The sequence below is a fragment of the Osmerus mordax genome, chromosome 8 (assembly GCF_038355195.1).
Source record: "Osmerus mordax isolate fOsmMor3 chromosome 8, fOsmMor3.pri, whole genome shotgun sequence".
Taxonomy (NCBI): Eukaryota; Metazoa; Chordata; class Actinopteri; order Osmeriformes; family Osmeridae; genus Osmerus; species Osmerus mordax.
The window spans coordinates 6359081-6377846 of NC_090057.1; the positions used below are offsets into that span (position 1 = coordinate 6359081).

The following is an 18766-nucleotide window of genomic DNA, read 5'->3' on the forward strand; positions in this document are numbered from 1 at the left end:
GTGTGGTCTCCAGCTTCTTACCCTAGTTTAGTCTGGCCCTTTTCTTCTCACAGCTGCCATCTCTACTACACTGTTCAAGAAGAGATGTACCCATGGATACGTTTATCTACAGTCTCATCCTGTAGATACCATATACATAGACACTCATAGACCGTGTCCTAGTGCTAGTTGTTATCACTCTAGGGATTATTCAAGGATTACCTCTCCCTGTCCTGAGACAGGTTCTCATAATAAGGACTCTTTAGATGTTCCATTTAAAATGTAGGCCAACTCCATGTGGATTTTCAAACCCTATATCTCTCTGTCACAGACTGTGCACGTTGAAGGGTTAAATAAAAGGGGAGTGTACAGTTCTGCATCAGTTCATTGAAATCCACCATCTGCTCACCGAGTTCCCGCACAGGGCAAGGTGGGCTATTCAACATATCGTAAGTAATTCTTTCTTAATATTTTGTGTAATAATCCTAAAACCTTTAGAGCCAAATTTATGTAACGATCATTTTGCATCCAACACTATTAGTTCACCTTCTTTCCTAACATTTAGTCTACAGTTTTGATTGAAAAACAGCCCATGAGACTGGTGACTGTGTGGGGAGTTTAAATTCTGAATAGTGCTGACTTTTTCATTTATTTATATTACAGGAGGACACACCTAGCTGGACTTGGAACCTGTTGAATGCATGATGCTAAAGAATAAGCTATACGTTCCGTTTATGATCCTGGAGGGAAACTATATGTTGTGGAATAAGCACTTCTTCTCTGATTTGCTACATACTGGTTGGGACTGCATTATTTTATCATTCCAATTTTAGATTTCAAGTCTCAATTAAACCTCACAGGACATGATGATGGATGACAGCATGCACCAAGCCTCTACCGTCCTGTTAGATGATGCAGCCAGTCTAGTCATTTCTGATGCAACAGCTGTCACTCAAGAAAAGGAGCAGGTGTTCAAAACGTATTTGATGACACATCAGATTGACAATATGCACCAAATAAAAGATCCAGATGAGAATCAAAACTGTGGAAGCATTACAGAGACCAACATATTATTTAAAATGGGAAATGACATATTGGGTGCTTGCTTTAATGCTGGGTCAGCAGCGAAAATGAGTGATTCGTGCATGAAGTGTCAACATCTAATTGAGGACCATCAGAGATCAATAGACCGGGATGCTGTCAGAAGCTTGGATGAGTCCAATCTGACTCACAGGCAGGGCGCTTCACGCTTTGTTGAGGACAAAATGCAAACTGAGACTGTCCCTCTGTTGCGTAAAGTCAGCGAGAATGTGAAAGACTGGTGTCAGATTGATAAAGAGAGATCCCAGGCAGAGCAGAGGGAGGGGACCTCGGCGCCTGCCACTTATTGTATCACTGCAGGAACGCTGCCAACACTTGAGCCTGGACCCCCAGGCAGTGCGGGACACAAGCCTGTGCAGAGTGAGAGAGACCCACACGGCACGAAGGGAAACCCGGTATCGCAGTTCAGACAGGAACGGTGGGGAAGTAGAAACAGCTATGCCCACGAATACACTTCTGTGTGCCTAGGCAATGCAGACTTGGTCATTGAAGTGTCGGGGAAAAAACTTCATGCGCATAAAAGCGTTTTGTCAGAGAAAAGTGACTATTTCAAGGCGCGGCAATCCAGGGATGTACTGAAAGTGAAGGGGGTGAGTTTTAAGACTTTGACCACATTAATGGACTACATTTACACATACCAAATGCAAGTTGGCAAGGAAAATATTGTAGAGGTCATCAACGGGGCTAAAATTTTGCAAGTCCCTTGCGCAGTCCAAGCAGCTGTCGATACAATGTCGGAGCAGATCACCGCGGAGAACTGCTTCGAGATTTTGACAATAGCCAAGAGGCAGCGATTAAACGAGTTGAAGGAAAAAGCCTACAAGTATATGAGTGACAATTACTTGCAAGTACTGCGCAATCCCGCAGTCTATGGGCGTTTGACGGGAGGTGAGAGAGAATATATTCTCGCCCAACGAACAGAAGGCAAGAAGGTATTAATGGTGGCTGAAATCAACGAGGTGTATGATCGCGTCGGGAGCAGACCTCCGAGCCGTGAGAATAGTCGTCCTCAGAGCCCGTTATCGATGGTGTCTCTTGAGGAGAACCACATGATACACTACTACGATGAAGAGACAAAGGAGTGGAAAGTGCTGACCAAGATGCCGGATGAAATCAACACAAAGGGTTCGGGGATATGCACCATGTACAATTACCTGTTCGTGGCAGGTGGGATTAAGGGACAGGGCGACAAAGGCAAGGTATCGGACAAGGTTTTCTGCTACAACCCTCTCAATGATAGCTGGAGTGAAATCCGACCACTCAGCCAGGCACGTTCTCAGCTCAAATTGGTGTCCATGGATGGCTACCTGTTCGCTATCGGAGGGGAATGTCTGTTCACGGTTGAGAAATATGACCCACGGATGGATAGATGGAGCTCCATTGCTCCTCTCCCAAAAGGGGCGTTTGCCGTGGCACACGAGGCAACAACCTGTAACGGAGAGTTGTTCGTATCTGGTGGATCTCTTTTTTACCGCCTGCTGAGATATGATACAAGGAGAGAAGAATGGGAGGAGTGCCCTTTCAATAACAGCAGAAAGAAATCTACGGACATGGTTGCGTACAAGAACTTCATCTATAGGTTCGACGTCAACCGTGACTATGGAGTCAATGTCTTCAAATACAACACCGTGGTAAAGATATGGCACGAGAGTGCATCCTTGGAGCAGGACAATCCCCTGCCATTCCGCTGCGCAGTCATTGGCAACCGTATTTACTGTGTAAACAAGTCCCAAACATTGCAGTTTATTGTTGAGGAGGAGGATGAACTGTTTTTAACGGAGGCGCTCAAAGCACCCACAGAGCCCAAAGGTGCCCTTGTCCCATTCGTTCTAGCCCTCCCTAAAAGCCCCTGAGACTGTACAACATATTTCACCAAAATAGTCTGGACTGTTGCCACTTCTAGTGTGCTTGACAGTGAACAGACATTTCTGAATGTTATGAATATTTATGGCCATTTTCATGTTACTTCAAAAGTAGAGTAATGTCCTACTTTTTATACTATATAAATGTGTACATATACACATATAGGCCTATATAATTTCAGAACCCTGTCTTGTTACTGTATGAAACAAAAAACCTGCAGTTCAAATTCTTTATCTGAGGAATTAAAATGTGACTAGTTTCAAAGAAGCTATTGCCAAAGGCAGAGCGGGCACTAAAATTGAGTGAATATTATTTCCAATGTATTCAGTTATGCCAGCATGCTACATGACATGTAATATTGCAAAGTACATTAAATTAAAATGTTATTGTAAGTGACTCATTATCCAGTGGAATATACAGTATAGTTCTCCAATTAGACTTTTACTTGAAAAAATAATCCCCCATTTTTCCTTTCTTGAAACATTCAAACATGGGGAACTAGCCACTGAGACTGAAAATGTCTAGTTTCCAAATGTGATGTTGAATCTCCCTCCAACATATTTGGAGGGAGATTCAACAAATTGTGTGAGATGCGGTAGATACTGAGGTTATCTTATCTTATTATTCCATCTCACTGGGGCAAGTTTGCAACCGCTCATGAATCCATCCATCAACGGACTGCAGTTTGTGAAACAAATGAACTCTCGTACAAGAGGCTGTGATGTTCTTAGATGACACAGTAGCGGTTGTGGCAGGTTCCTTTTGCAGGGAGCTGGAAACAAATGACCGTTTCCGGAGTGGCTCTGTTGCTGTGTGGCTCAGACATGCTTTGTCTCCCTGCTCACCAGCCAGGGACAAAGAGGAGGTCATTCACTCAGGCCTCAAAAGGAAAAGGCTTACTGAGAATATGAGCCTGTCGGCCATTGAATGGAAATGTGATTGTGTCACAGACATGCACAAACACACAGTGTGTAGCTAGTGTTCAATGCCAAGTCTTGGTGGGCCCATATGCTGTGGACACTGCCTTTAAAGGTCTTCCCCCGGTTTGACAGTTGATCTGTTTGAAGGTAACAACTGTTTCTGTCATTTTTCTCCTATGTTTCAAAGTCAACGTTGTCTCACGAGACGTACACTCACCTCTCTGGTAATTTGTAATGAATGCACCTTTGAAAACAAATCTGTGCCACACCCACTTCAGAGAAGGACAAGGCAATACCTCTCTGTAACTCCAATCCACATTCGTCCATTAATAGCAATATTTATAACTGTGATGATTACATTTCCTCTCTATAATCAAATGAAGGTCTTAAGTGCTTGCATTTTTACGTGAGAATGTGACCTCTAAGGTTATTGCATTTGTGCTACTAAGATACTGTCTAAGTGAGCTGGACTAAAACTTTTGACTCAAATGCCTATGCAGCTTTCCGTTGTCGCCCACAAAGTGGGTTTTGAATGGCATGTGTTTTTATGTGGCCCAGAGCATTCTTGCAGAGCACGTCCTCATAAGTGGTAAGTGCCAATAAACGAATTCAAGGTTTAGTAGCTTTGGAGGGAAGGTGTTGGTTGTGTCTGTATGATTGAATTGCTGTAATAAAAACAGTTCTTGAGACCTTAAGACTTATTTCACGTTCCTGATTTGACAGTCTCAATTGCATTTACCATGATGTGTGCAGAAGCTATGAATAATTTATATGTGATATGACAGGTTTTAACATAAAGCCCACTGCAGTTAATAATGTTAGCCTAACACTTTGCAGTACTTACAATTGATTGATACGGAATACTTCTTGCCCGATTTAGAATATTGGGTTCACATGCAAATATTTGACACTCAGTTGGTGAGCATTTGTGTGTGTGTTTGTGTGTATTTGGCCCACATTTAAATACAAAAGAGGCCACAGAGTTAGAACTGTGAACTCACTGTGATGCATAAACTCAATGTTATGTGGAAGTCTATCCCTGTCTGTCAAGTGTAAAAGAAGCGTTTGGATGAAAGGGACACAAAGCAGATTCCTGAGGCATAAATGGCCGGGTGGGAGATAATCATCAGGCCATATGGATTGGTCCTGGAAGCTGCAAAAAAAAACAAGTGGACAGCCATGGCAATTAAAGGGTAGATTTGTCCCCCTTATTTTCTCACACCCTCATGGCTTGGGTGACAAACTCAGGATTATGTGTAAGGATGGCAATGAAACTCTGATTGAGCACATGCTCAGGGGTATGATAAGGACTGGAAAAGATTCTTGTGGGAGCTCATACAACCTGGGGCCAGGTATGACCTAACCAGTTTTAAGTTAGTGAGTGTAAACTCTGATTCAAATCTAATGAGCAGATCACTCATTTCAGCCCTAGGTTATTCAAATGAATACAAGAAATGTATCACACTCAATAATACAATGTCAAAGTGAGCTCCTTGGCACAAGCTTCTGGTTGTCAAGAAGTACTATATTAGTAGCAAGTAAATCCCGTTCAGACTCGATAAGTTCTCCATCACCTTACCTCACTTCCGCAAATCAGGTTTCTTTTGCGTGGGATATAATGTAGTTTTCAACCACTTTTCTTGATTTAATAGATAAACAATGTTACCTATACTTCCTCACCATTGGGAAGAAGCACAGGGCCGACATTCAGGTAGGTTACTCTCATCTCAGTGGTCAATGCAGTTTCAAGCAGAGCAACATAGTCACTGAAAGCAATGGGGCCACCTTGTGTGCGCTGGTGATCACTACAATGTTGGTTATTTGTATGTACTTTATGTTGAAACATGCTTAAAGCTGACCAGTGTTCAATTATACACATTTCTGGTTAAATGTGGTAAATTGAGAGAAGTTACACAAAGTGTGTAAAATGTTTAATTAGTTTCAAATAATACACAACACATTTCCTGAGGTGTGAGAAAAACATCCCCTTAAAGCTGTGTACTCTATGGCTTCATGCAAAGACAGCAATAGCAACATCTCAAACGTTGGAAAAATCTGCCAATATACAGTTCATACATACTACTCTACGTGCTGATCACTCTTGCAACAAAACATTCACTATTCAACATGATTGGGCTTCAGGCTGCCGTGAGGCATACCCTGGTACACCTGTCTGGTAACCGATAGGCGCCCTAGAGTCTATGCAAACAAAAACAAAACAACAAAAAACATTGATCATTCCTCTGTGTGGCTTTCCCTGATCCCCTTTGTTCTTGAAATTTCAGACCGGCTTAATTATAATACATTTCAGGTGATATGATAGACTAAAAAATATAACAATCGGAAGTCTTCACATGGTGAAAGAGGAGGCGTCTGTGGAGGAGGCGTCCATAGAGCGGCGTGTGGAGGAGACGTACATCTCCGATGTTACCCTGGAGAAGCGCCTGGGCTGGATGTACTTCTTCCCCAGGCACCAGAGGTCCTCCACAATCTTCCTGAAGTGGTTCCTGAACTTCACCCCTACAAAGGCGTACAGGACTGGGTTGAGGCAGCAGTGCAGGTAGGCAACGCTCTCCGTGACCGCCTTGATGGTGTGGAGAAGGTCAACATCCTTGCAGTCCTGCAAATGGAACATTGTGATGGTGTCGTAAAGCAGGGCGATGTTGTAAGGCAGGTGGCAGGCGATGAAGACCACCACCACGGCCAGCACTACTCGCACTGCCTTGTGTCTCTGGAAGCCCCTGACCCGGAGCAGGGTGATGATGATGCTGGTGTAGCAGAATCCCATGATCAGTAAGGGGAGGAAGAACCCTATGGCCATCTGGGTGCTAGGGATCAGGACTTTCATCTTATCGGCCGTCTCAATGTCCGGGAACCGAAACTCACACACCGGCGAGACGGTCGAATCATCCTCGGAGGTCTCATTGAACAAAAACACCCCATGTATCTCAAATGAGGTATTGCTGTGTGATGGTATGTATCTCTCGTAGTAGAGGAAGGTGGGGATTGACAGGAAGAAGGCCAGGCCCCAGACCAGAGCGCAGACGATGCGGCTGTAGAGGAGGGCCCGGGAGCGCAGCCTGAAGGAGCGGCGGGCCATGACGATGGCGATGAAGCGGTCGGTACTGATGCAGGCTAGCAGCAGCATGCCGCTGTAGAGGTTGACACTGTAGGCCCCGCGAAGCATTTTGCAGACATCTGTCCCCATGGACCAATCACTGTACTCGTTGTAAATGATCAAAGGCAGGGCCACCACAAACAGCAAGTCTGCTATGGCCATGTTGAGAAGGTAGACATCTGTCATGGACTTGGACTTCTTGTAGAAGGCGTAGGTGATGATCACCAGGACGTTGCCGATGAAGCCCAGAATGCAGATGACAGAGTGGACATATGGCTTCAGTGCTCTCTCTACCTTGTGGTGGTTTATCATCTCGCATGGCTCTTCAATGTCATTTCTGTAGTAGTCCCCATAATCTAATTTGTAGTCTTCAGCGCTGTTCATTTTTACAAATTATCCTGAGAATGACAAAATAGTTTGAAGTTAACTTTCTTGATCGTTGTTTGTGAGACGAAGCATTTCGGCTGTAAATTCGACCAGATAGATTGACCTTATACTTTCTGTTTCTATTTAGTTCCAAGTGAAGTCAACTAAACCAGTTCTGTCCAAGCTAAGACACTGTAGAATTTATAGCTTCAACATACCATTTCATCACTCTTCCCCCCAAGCCATTACACTTCTCAATACCCCCAGACTGGAATGCCCTGAAGAATGTTATGTTTCAGTGTGTTCTGAAATAGCTGTATACTGTATGGTTGAAATGACAAGAAAGCCAGTCTGAAATCTAAAAGTGTGTCATGATTACATAACTTATCATAAAATGAGTTCTAGGTCTGACATGGGTTGGATCTGTGTGGGGTATGACCTCAAATTATAATTCTGTGGTTGATTTGATAATTGCAAAATTCCGCATAGTGAGGAACTTGGCAGACAATCAGGTCAAATAACCTCAATTACTGCTTTGTGACCCTATTTCTGCTGAAGTGTGGTTTAGCTAGCAACTCAAAAGAGGAGCGTTCAGTGTTACCATTCAGTCCAATCATGCACAGATCTCAACTAAAATATGAGTAAAGGTCTCTGTTGCATGCCAGTGGATATTTGTGCATCCATCGCACTTCTGGATTCATTGCTATCAAGCACACCATTGCTACTAAGATTTGTAATGTTTACTTTAGTCACTAACAAGGGAATTCTAGACCTACTAGTCCATTAACAATGTGTTGAACAAAGCACAATGATGGCACAAAAATAGGATCAGAATTATGTTCCATGTGATCATGCTGTTCCTTCTCTGTAGTTCTGCATTGAGGCTCTTTGCACGATAACAACGTTGCCAAACAGTGGTTGGGTTCAGTAACTCCCCAAATCCAATACAAGACAGTAACTGAAACAATAAACTCAAGGCAAGAAAGGAATGGCAAAAATGATGAAACTGCATATTGCTTCCATTCATCAGAATACAGTTGAATTCCATTCATCAGGCTAATTCACAACTACAGTATGCCATCAACTCCATTAGCCAGGAGACTCTGGTCTTGCTCTCCGCGTGCCAGACAGCTTCAGAAACTGACACATTCTCCAGCAGTGTGGGTGCACAGTTGATACTGACAGGACGTTTTCAAACATACTTATTTTTACAGAAGTCTTTACATTTTACTAGCACTGCAGAGCACCAATTAGTGATTAATAACAACCCAAAGGGGGAGGCAAAGTTAGGCTTTAAAGAATAGCATTTTTAAATACAATATCAAAACCCAGTACCAATCAGTTATTCCCAGAATACAGTATCACCCCGCATACAATTTAGTAAATAATATGCTGAATGAGGGAATAGTGTTTATAAAAAAGAAGACTTACGAGTGTATAAAATACCTTTCCGTTTGAAGTTCTTCTTAAAACTGTGAGACTATCTAGTCGCTCTTGACATAACATAAGGTGTATCTGATAACAAGAAAGGAAGTGTTCTGTAGATGGGTTTGTGTTGCAGTGTGTCATAGTGTATGAGCTCTACAGTGCTTGTACTACCCCGTAACCGGTCTCGTTATCTGTGTTGAAATCTGAGGCATACACACACACACACACACACAAGCTGGAATGAAACTAGGAACTTCACATATTATTTTCATGTGTGACAAAGGTTTTCAAGTGACAACTTGGCACACATTAGAACAAGCTACGGGAAGATTGCTTCATACAATCTTTTCACAGTAAGAATTGTACACATTATATTTGTAGGTTAATATCATATATATATATTATTCCAACAGAAGTTTAAACCATAGGTACATTTTCCCTAGTCTTTGGGATTCTCATTGAGCCCAGCAAGTTGCTACAGCTCGTATTACCTAAAATTTGCAGACCCTATATAAAGGGTTTGCCCCAAAAATACTAGGGTTGTACTTAATCCCTTGACTCTACAGAAGGTTTGTGATATTGTGCTATGTGAATTTATCTAATACTTCACCGACCTTGAACTAAATGTCATGCATTTTAAGTTGTGTTAAGGATACTGCACGAGTCAGCCATTAAACAAAGGTTAATTATTTTATTAGGTCCATGAGCACCAACTGTACAGACATAAATAGTTAGAAACAGGGGGTGCAGTGTAATGCTGCTGTAGAGATGTGTGTGTGTGTTAAGGACAGCAGGTTAGGCCACCTCCTCGATGTAGTCGGCAGCCTGACTTATCTGGGAAACAGTCACGTCTTGGGTGCAGTCATCAAACTGGGAGACGAGAGATTAGAAGATTAAAACAGAGGAGGAGTGGCATGAGAAGCCATGTGATAAAGGCAAAACTAACGATATATATTTTTTTAATTTGTAAAAATACAAGTACAAATGGATACACTGGAGTTCGCCATTGGTACTAGTACTGTTCTTCTGTTCAGCAGCTCCTGAATAAGTAACACGGGTGTAAACAACACTTCAACAGGAGTCTGTTAACCCATTTCTGCTCTTTTTCTACATACAAACAGGATCTCTAAGTTATCTGTTCATGGACTGGTGTTTTCACTTCCTGTTTGAATACCTGAAGGCCCACTCCTCACTATTTAAACAGACACACACATTCAAAGTGGCGCCAAGTTGATTTGGTGTACAAACTACCTTATCGCTGTTGTCTGGTCCCTCAATGGAGACTTCCTCGATCTCTTCACCAATGCTGACCTCACTCTTAGAAATATCTGATCGGTGGCTGTTTATGAACCAACACACACACACACACACACACACACACACCGGTTTTAGATCGCGAATCGTTTGTGCAACGATTCACTTTTCAGGCCCTTTTCTCAAAAGACCACATCAACAGCAGAGACAACATGTCTGACCTCTGGGGAGGGAGACAGAGTACTCTTGCGTTACCTGTTGAAGTCATCGTCATAGTCAACATCATCATCTGTGGAAGAAACAGAAGATGAGAACCACACAACTCCTGAGGCAAACACAGAATTAACCTGCAAAGGACAATACACACCAAGAACGAGCGATCCGGTTTTGTCGTTCATAGTCCTCAAGTCTTTCAATCCTTTTTCTTTGGAGTTGGAAGTGGCGCTCCTGCTTCCGGAGAGGTCTCTGTGTCCGGCCTCCCCACACAGAGCCCCCCCGGCGCTCTTCTGGGGAGGCGCGTCCGACAGGGAGGCCGGCGGGCTTCCTCCAGCCCTCCTTAAAAAAGACACACCAGGCCTCAGTCTTGCATAACGTTAAACACACACACACACAAAGAGGCCCACACACATACTCACACGTACATCCTACACACAGACGCGCATACACACGCACGCACGGAGAGTCACCTGAAGAGAATACTGAAGGGGGTTGGATAAGAGAGAGAAAGAGAGGTAGAGTCTGCACACCTGTGGCTCACCTGTGCACAGAGCTCTGATTATGATCATGGTCATTTAAGGGCTCTTCCACATCACCCTCTGTGTCACTGCCCAGAGCAGACAGGCTGAGCTCAGAGAGAGAGAGACAGAGAGAGATAAGGCAAAGAGAGATAGGGAAAGAGAGATAGGGAAAGAGAGAGATAAGGAAGAGAGAGAGAGAGAGAGAGAGACAGAGAGGGAGAGAGGGAGGGAAGGGAAAGAGACAGGATACACAAACAGGAAGAACAGCGTGAAAAACAAACGCACTTAACACACGCTTCACACACACACGCACATGCAGGCAGGAGAGAACGTTTGGGAAATGCATGAACTCCATGGCTTATGCAGATCCAGTCCTGCCCACGTCTCACAACATGCGGCGCCGGGCTGCTTTCGGAGGCGAGCAGGCAAATTGTGTGGATGTGGTTAAAGGCTAAGTCCTCTCACCCAACACTGGTGCACCCTGCCCCCCCCCCCCCTCCCCCCACCTCTGAAACAAAGCCATACACACATGCACACTCACTCGTTGAGGCTAGCGCCCCTCCTGATGAGGGGGAAGGATCGGCCTCTGAGGCTCTCCCCTCTCACGGGGCGGAGGCTGTGTTGAAGCGCAGGGGGACACGCGCGTCACGTAGGGAGGAACACAAAGTAAAGAAAGAGACAGGGAATAAAGGAAAGAGGCAGAACAGAGGAGGAAGGGGGAGGGGGGGTTGAGGAGGAAGAGGAGGAGAAATGGGGGATATGTAGCAGAACAGAACAGGACAGGGCGGAGCTCTGACAACTAGTTACAGGCTGCAGGTTGGTGCTACCAAAACCGCGGACCGAAAAGGTCACGTTGTTCCACATTACCGACAGGCTGGGTTTTGAACAAAAGGTCCTTTCATGCTGCTCGTAGGGGAGTACAATACAGAACAGCAAAAAGGAAACCCTGTCTGTATGACACAACGCACCGATAGGTCTCAGAACAATAGTGGTTCCACCTACGGGCGACCTCCTTCTGTGTGCTAGCTCGCTGGTCTTACTGGGAGAGGACGGGTGTACTTACTTTTTCTGACTGTGTTTCTCATCAGAGAGACCGCCCCCTGACTGAGTCTTATCTGTTGACAGGCCAATACTACTCCGAGAGCCAGGGGTGAGAGACAGATAGAAATGACAATAACAGCTGACAGGAGTATGTGCAGTAGATCATTACAAAACGTGAAAGACACATTTTAAAAGGACCAGGGGTTCCACTTTGAGGTCTCGTGACTATTGATCCGTTTCATCCATTAAGATCTCTTTTTGTCAATTTGATCTATTAGAACTTGTCTCAAAAGTCTGAGTGAAAAAGGAGTGAGAGACATACAGAAGGAGAGCGTGAGCGAAACAGACAGAGAGAATGAAAGCACGGAGAGTGAGAGTGAAAGCTGTCACAAGTCAGAAAGAGAAAAGACCATATCAAAGCGCTTTACCAGCCGTAGGTTTTCTGGGGCTTGGGCAGGGGGTCGTCGAAGAAGGAGTCGCCCTCGTCGCCGTCCTCCTCCACCTCCAGCCCCAGTTCCAGGTCAGCAGGGACTGGCATCCCGTTATCTCCGGACGCCTCGCCATCGTGTCTTGATGCGACGTGGGCTTGACCTTTGACCTTCAGAGAGCCGGAGATCAGGCTGGTGTCACTGTAGCTCCCCCCCGGCCCCTGCACAGCACCAGTCACAGAGGAACACCACACAGGACACGGGTTCAGCAGAGGCAGGACATCGTAAGGTACACTCGGTGGTGTGACATCATTTTCCCTTACAGGACGGAGGGGCTCATATAGAAATTTTGTTGGTAAATAAAATACAAAAAGAGGAGCTATTCCCTTCCTTTCAGCACTTTCCAGGTACATCATGTTTAGCGCTATTGTAGAATAATTGTCGAGTTAAAGAGCATTTAATAATATCTGGTCAGTTTTGCCCTGAAGAGTTATCATGTTCACAGCCCCACTACCGAGTTTACCCTTTGAGAAACATAAAGAGCACTGGAAGGCAGGGTTAGTGGTTAGTAAAATAGTCCACGACTCAGACCCAAGACATGACTTGTTAGTTTACTCTTTTGAAAATCCTCTCACCTCAGCCAAGACAAGCTACAGTGTTAGTGTGACACATGCAAAGATAGTTTACGATAACTATAGTTATTTGCTGAAAAACATTGGCATGTTTGAGAATGATTGCAGGGTTTCAGCAGGTTTAACCTAAAGCTGCAGTTAAGGGTGGGGTGTCAGGTGCAGTTAAGGGTGGGGTGTGTCCTCTGTGTTTTATAAAGCTGCATTGAGGCTCTTATCCCACTGCCCATAAAGTGACAAGCATATCAATTCAACCATGGGATGGAAAAGAAGGCCTTGGTACTGGCAGGCCAAATAGCCCTGTGGAGACATTTACATTACTAATGAGACTGAATTAACTAACTTATCTTAATAAAGGGGGAGGGCGGGCTCCCCTGGTTGAGTTGGTATGAGACTACTGCTCGACCCCTGCTCACCCTGCGTTACCTTGGCAACAGCCATCCTCTCATGTCCACTGTGCTTAGGTCCTCTCAACCTGGGGATCTGTGCATTGAGAACAGCTGTGAGCCGCTGTCCTGCCTGGTGACACTCACTCAACCTACTCAGAAAGACCGGGGCTGGTAAACTACTGAATATTTCGACTACAGACTACTAACCTCCTAATCCTTTATCCCCCCTCATACAGACAGCATTAGGAGAGTAATAATGGTCTAGTTCTGTTGCGCCAATCCCAGCCAACGCTAACAATCACATCCTGTAGAGGTGAAACCTCAGTGTATCAAGTTTTTATCGGAACATTAATTAATCTCTGATGGGGAAGCACGGTGTAGGGGTTGTGCATATGTGTTTCTGAACTGCCGTGGGATGGAGGTATTATGAATCCATGTCAGATAAGACCTGGGCTGCCTGACAACAAAGCTTCTACCCACAGAGAGAATGCTTCAGATGAGGACCGCAATACTAAATTGAGAAAGTCTGGGTTTGTTTTTTCTCTGAAAGGGTTTTTTCCTGAGAAATTAGTTCCTAATGAATTCAGCATGCAACACCAAGTTTTTTAAGAAACAGTTGTTTCTTTTCACCACACACCAACCATTTCAAATGTGCACTTCATTCGTGAATATAACGGGCCACATGTTTTGGACATTGTCAACCTACCTTACTAGCTGGCACAGTGGACATTTTCTCCTCGTTAAGACGGTTTGGAAGGTGAACAACATCACCGCCCTCATGAGTGACCTTGAGGGACAGTTCAAAACCGTCACATACTTTGATTTTACCGAACAAGGCCAGAAATGTTTTTCTTAAGTATGCGAGTGTGTTGGAAAAAGAAACTCTCACCACACTTCTGCACTGATTGAAGAGACGCTTGTATAATCCCAGGAACTCCTGGAAGTCAACAGCTGTTGGACACATGACAAGAGGTTTCATCTAAGGATCAGGGTTCACCTCAGGTCTGAACATGAAACAACACAGACTCCTGCTGCCTTCAACAATCAATATCTCCATAGCAACCAGACCTACATTTAGCAGGGGCTTTGTCTATCCCACGGAGTTCATCTGAGACAAATCTCTCCAGCATGTTTCTGTCATTGGACACACAGCCAGAGATGGGTGGTTAGGGGGCTGACTACAGCATAGGTATATATATATATATATATATGTGTGTGTTGGAGTGGGCTTTTCACAGTGTTAAGAAGTTTATTTTTGTGTTCATACTTGTTGAAGTTTGGAAATAAATCTCCAAATACAGCTTTCAAATCCTCCTTACTAATCCCGACAGTTCTGTCCTGAAATGTGATCAACATAAAAACAGTTGGAACACACCTTAACTTAACACCAAGAAGGACTACGTGGAATACCAGGGGCCCGTTCTCCGTACGTCGCTTATTACATCCGAGATCAAATGACACATCCAAGATGACATCATCTTGCTTATCATGATCTGGCTAATTCGGTTCTTCGAACACACTTGTTGTTTATGATTAGAATAGCTGGATTGAGTTATACGTTGGTCTAAAAGGGGGTATGTATCGATAGTAGAAACCTTGATCAGCAACGCTGCTATTGGCTGCTCACATAAGCCTATGGCTGCTCACTGTGGCCAAAATGAGCGCCCTGTTTTTTCCGCAACAGAGCCAACAGAGCAACAACTTGCTCGAAGGTTACTCCGAATTTGAATATTTTATCAGAACGCCAGGGAACACCTCAAAGTCTGCAAAATCCAAGAAAGAGGGCTGGCAAAAAGTAGCAGACCAAATTAAATGTAGAGGAGTGACGTACGGAGAACTGGCCCCTGGTCTAACTAAGAACTTATTTATGAATCTACAACATACATGCACTAATCATTGTCATTCACCTTATCATACATATCAAATTTCTTTCGGGCCTCTGCAATTTGCCTTGGTGATAGCTCCTATGTTAGGAAACAGGACAAAAAGGTTTTAAATTAACGACTTCCTTGTGTGTTCACGGAACTCTATTTGAGTTGCAAAGTGTTTGCACAAGATGAAACAATAAACAACCAAATAAACACGTAATGTGCGTCATGACTCATGTGACAGTGCTGTACTTGAGGCCCCATGCGGTACAAAACGCATCCCCTTCAACGGGCTGCTGTTGTAAAAATGTTGCACAGCAACCTTAAGTGGTCCATCACTCTGAAGATGAATGAGACACGTGAGAACCCTCTGCTGACTTGCAGAGCATGAAGCATGATGCTCGTAAAGTAGGACAAACTTGTTTTTCTCTGAAACTCGCTGATCAACAGGAAAACCATCTGCTTTCTTAGTCATCTGAAAGTGAGTAGCCTAGTAATACACATCATGCTGCCTGGCTGTGACCCAGATCCCTTAGACGACAATGCACCAAGATGTGGATGAAATATCTGAGCAGAAAAGAGATACTAACCTTGGGAATGTTTGTGGCTTGGTCCCCCTGAAACCATCCAGAGCAGCCAAATCAGAGGGAGTGAGAAAAGAAAAGAAAACATATTAAAATAGTAAAGCATAACTGTGCTTTAAACAAAAACGTGGGAGACTAAAAAGCGGGTTAGGTTGCCAGGGAAACGATATGTTTCACAAGCCAAACTAGAAACTCTGAAGCCAAGGGTCCTGGTTCAATGTGCCAGATTCACCGTAGTGATGGAGGGAACCGCCAATTTAAAAAGGAAAAACAATGACTGGTCACAGAGTGGTTCTTCTCAAATAACTCAGAGTTCAAGGTCTTTGTCAAGGTATGACTAAGACTAAACGCTACGCAGAGCAATGTTTACCTCTGAGAAGATGGAAGACTTGTCCTTGAGTCTGCCTCTCTTTATCAACTCCAGCAGCAGCGGTGTATTCCTGTTGATGTCTGTTTCTTGGATGCCTAATTCACAAGTCACCTGCTCACGACTGTCTAGTCCACTAAGCTAACACAACAAAAAAACACACAACTCATTCTTATCACTGCAGGTAGAAATTGCAACAGCAGCATGTCTAATTGGGGAAATTGCTCTTGCTTCAAAAAAATATGTCTCATTGGGAATGAGAAAATGTTTCATCCTTAAATCAGTATTTAGGTGTAAAGTTTAAAGTCATAAACACTCACTGAGTTTATCTCTGGCTGGAATACAGCAAGTGTAAAGTCGAGGTGAAAGACCTGCAGAAAGTCAATGATAAGACTGGCAACCAGGCGTCCTGGAAAGGAACCACACACTCATGAGATATATGTGGATAGAAGCTCACTTTTTCACTGAATGTTAGCTAGTGAAGTGGAGACAGAGTCAAATATTAAGAGATGTCATCATTTACCATCTTTTGTATTCAAACACTTCTTCAGGTTTTCATTGACAAGTGGGGTTTTATTCTGTAAAGAGATTAACTGTAAAGGTTAGCAGACTAAAACTATCAGCTAAACAGTAAACCAGATAAACTCTGGCATCACCCTTTCAGCAAGGAACTATAGATTAGATTAGATTCAACTTTATTGTCATTACACAGTAAACAGTTGTTACTGTAATAAACAGACAGTAGTGCAAATTGACACAGTAGTGCAAATTGACCTGTAAGAACCCATGTTGGTTAACAGTTATTTTGACATGGAGAAGCAACAAGACCTGCTTGGCAGTTTAATGACTCTTAAATGTTACCTCAACTTTATCTTGCTCATCCATTGCCAGAAAGACTGCCGCTCGCATCTCTGCCTGCAATGTGAAAGCTAGGTTAGCCATGATTCATAAGTAGTGGTAGCTACTTGGTAGCTAGCTAACACTACCGTGATTACCTTAGCAGTATCTAAACTTCAACGTGACAGACAATAAACTATCGAGCTGGTAAGTCAGTCAAGATAAGTAACTAGCAAGTTATGGTAGCTACTGTAACTCACTTCCCTAGCTAGCTAGCTACTGTACGATAGGCCTCGCTAGCTTATCATGCTAGCTCACTGCTACGTTAGCTTGCAATCGTGGGTGTTAAATACTCCATGTTTGCTATCTTAGCGAAATTACGTGTATGTTTATTACCTTTAGTTTGTTTAGTACCCCATTGTTTTCTAGGTTTTGGATCAAAAGATCCCGAAGTTCTGTGTCATCTTCTGTTGCAGACATTTTCGTGTGCTGCTTGTGCCAACTCTAGCTACCCCAAATCGTTGGTACCCTCGACAACCAAAACAAACCCAGCCGACTCAAAGTCACGTGTGACATTTTCTACTTCGTTGAATTAAAGGTGCTTACATCGCCATCTACTGTGCAACGTGTAAAACTCAAAGTGAAACAAGCTGTTCATATTTTTGGTCACATTCATTGTAAAGTCAATTTCTAATCTACTCAAACGCAAGCACTCATGCAACATTCCCGCCAACCCACTACACACACTCTAAACAAATTAAATGCTAGTTCATTGGTTTGTACTCCAGCAAGACATTGCTTTCTACTCAATTACAAAATATAGAATTCATACAGTACTGCAGACATATGTGACGTGTAACATGACCCATGTTTAATAGGCTATTAAAACTATAAACATCATAGTGTTGCAACACAAGTTTTATTCAGAGCAAGATGTCAACACCAGCATGATAAAAATTGTACAAACTTCACAATTCCAAATGAAATATCACAGCAACTTGTGATCTTTAACATATACAGCAAAAATATATCAACAAAAACCATGCCATGTGGTACCAAAATTAAGTTGGAAACTTTGCAAGAGAGGGACGGGAAAGTAGAGAGGGAAATTGATGTTGTATAAAATCCCTTCATCAAAGCATTACTTGAAATAAATTGAAATTTTACTATCTTAATAAATTAATGATTTCACAAATATTCATATGATATTTTTCTGCATTCTAGCATGTGTGAGATGTTTTTGTTTTCTATGTCAATAGCCACAGATAACCTTTTACATTTGATATTACAATATGCAGCCTACTGACTGTTGGTGAGCGGCAGATTTGTGCTTTTAATCCCATATCCTTTGAATCAGTAAGAGCATTTGAAGAAAAATAGTACAAGCTGTCGATCTATCTAAAGCGTCACTATATTGGCAAAAAGCTGCGGACACAACGTCGCTGGCACAGACGTGGAGTCGTGGAATGTAGGCCTTGCAGGAGGGTAGAGAGGAAACCTCCAAGCATGACATCAGACCAAGCAGCCTCCGGCCGACTGTCCAGCAGGGACGTCTGCTCTCCCAGACACACACACACACACACACACACACATACACACACACACACACTTCAGTCTGCTGGGCGCCACATGTTCGCCTCACACAAAAGCTACATGTCCTTTGCTGCAAATCATCCTTGTTATTTACCCACGGATAAAATTTTGACATACTCCAATGAAGTGCATGCATGATAAATTGTATTAAAACACATGTATAATCCATTATTAGTGTCCTCTTAAGCAACTGTTAGTCACGTTAAAATGCCAATTTGGGTAAGATATTCAGTCACTAATGTTTAAGGGTAAATTTCTGATGTT

The 18766-nt window shown here is 43.4% G+C and overlaps 3 protein-coding genes across 5 annotated transcripts; 1 reads left to right on the top strand and 2 right to left on the bottom strand.

Moving 5' to 3' along the window:
- Positions 1-842: 842 nt before the first annotated feature.
- On the top strand, positions 843-3290 carry LOC136947991 (kelch repeat and BTB domain-containing protein 11-like). Its single transcript, XM_067242235.1, has one exon. The coding sequence runs from the start codon at positions 843-845 to the stop codon at positions 2931-2933; it is 2091 nt and encodes a 696-aa protein (XP_067098336.1). The 3' UTR covers positions 2934-3290.
- A 2489-nt stretch (positions 3291-5779) lies between these two features.
- On the bottom strand, positions 5780-8912 carry ccr6a (chemokine (C-C motif) receptor 6a). Its single transcript, XM_067241897.1, has 2 exons — positions 8779-8912; positions 5780-7379 (listed from the first exon to the last, which is right to left on the bottom strand). Exon 2 carries the CDS (start codon positions 7363-7365, stop codon positions 6214-6216), a length of 1152 nt encoding a protein of 383 aa, XP_067097998.1. The 5' UTR covers positions 7366-7379; positions 8779-8912; the 3' UTR covers positions 5780-6213.
- Positions 8913-9446: 534 nt separating this feature from the next.
- Positions 9447-17452, bottom strand: cep43 (centrosomal protein 43). Of its 3 annotated transcripts, XM_067242134.1 has the most exons (17): positions 17306-17452; positions 16934-16987; positions 16596-16650; positions 16393-16481; positions 16076-16213; positions 15712-15738; positions 15161-15217; positions 14521-14591; positions 14326-14387; positions 14143-14204; positions 13960-14040; positions 13291-13347; positions 12236-12456; positions 10397-10584; positions 10285-10318; positions 10027-10114; positions 9447-9645 (listed from the first exon to the last, which is right to left on the bottom strand). In XM_067242134.1, the coding sequence occupies exons 1-17, from the start codon at positions 17387-17389 to the stop codon at positions 9571-9573; spliced, it is 1443 nt and encodes a 480-aa protein (XP_067098235.1). In that variant the 5' UTR covers positions 17390-17452; the 3' UTR covers positions 9447-9570. The 3 variants fall into 3 exon arrangements, with proteins under 3 accessions (XP_067098235.1, XP_067098234.1, XP_067098236.1); XM_067242133.1 differs by lacking the exon at positions 9447-9645 and having other exon boundaries at positions 9652-10114; XM_067242135.1 differs by lacking the exons at positions 9447-9645; positions 13291-13347 and having other exon boundaries at positions 9652-10114.
- Positions 17453-18766: the final 1314 nt, after the last annotated feature.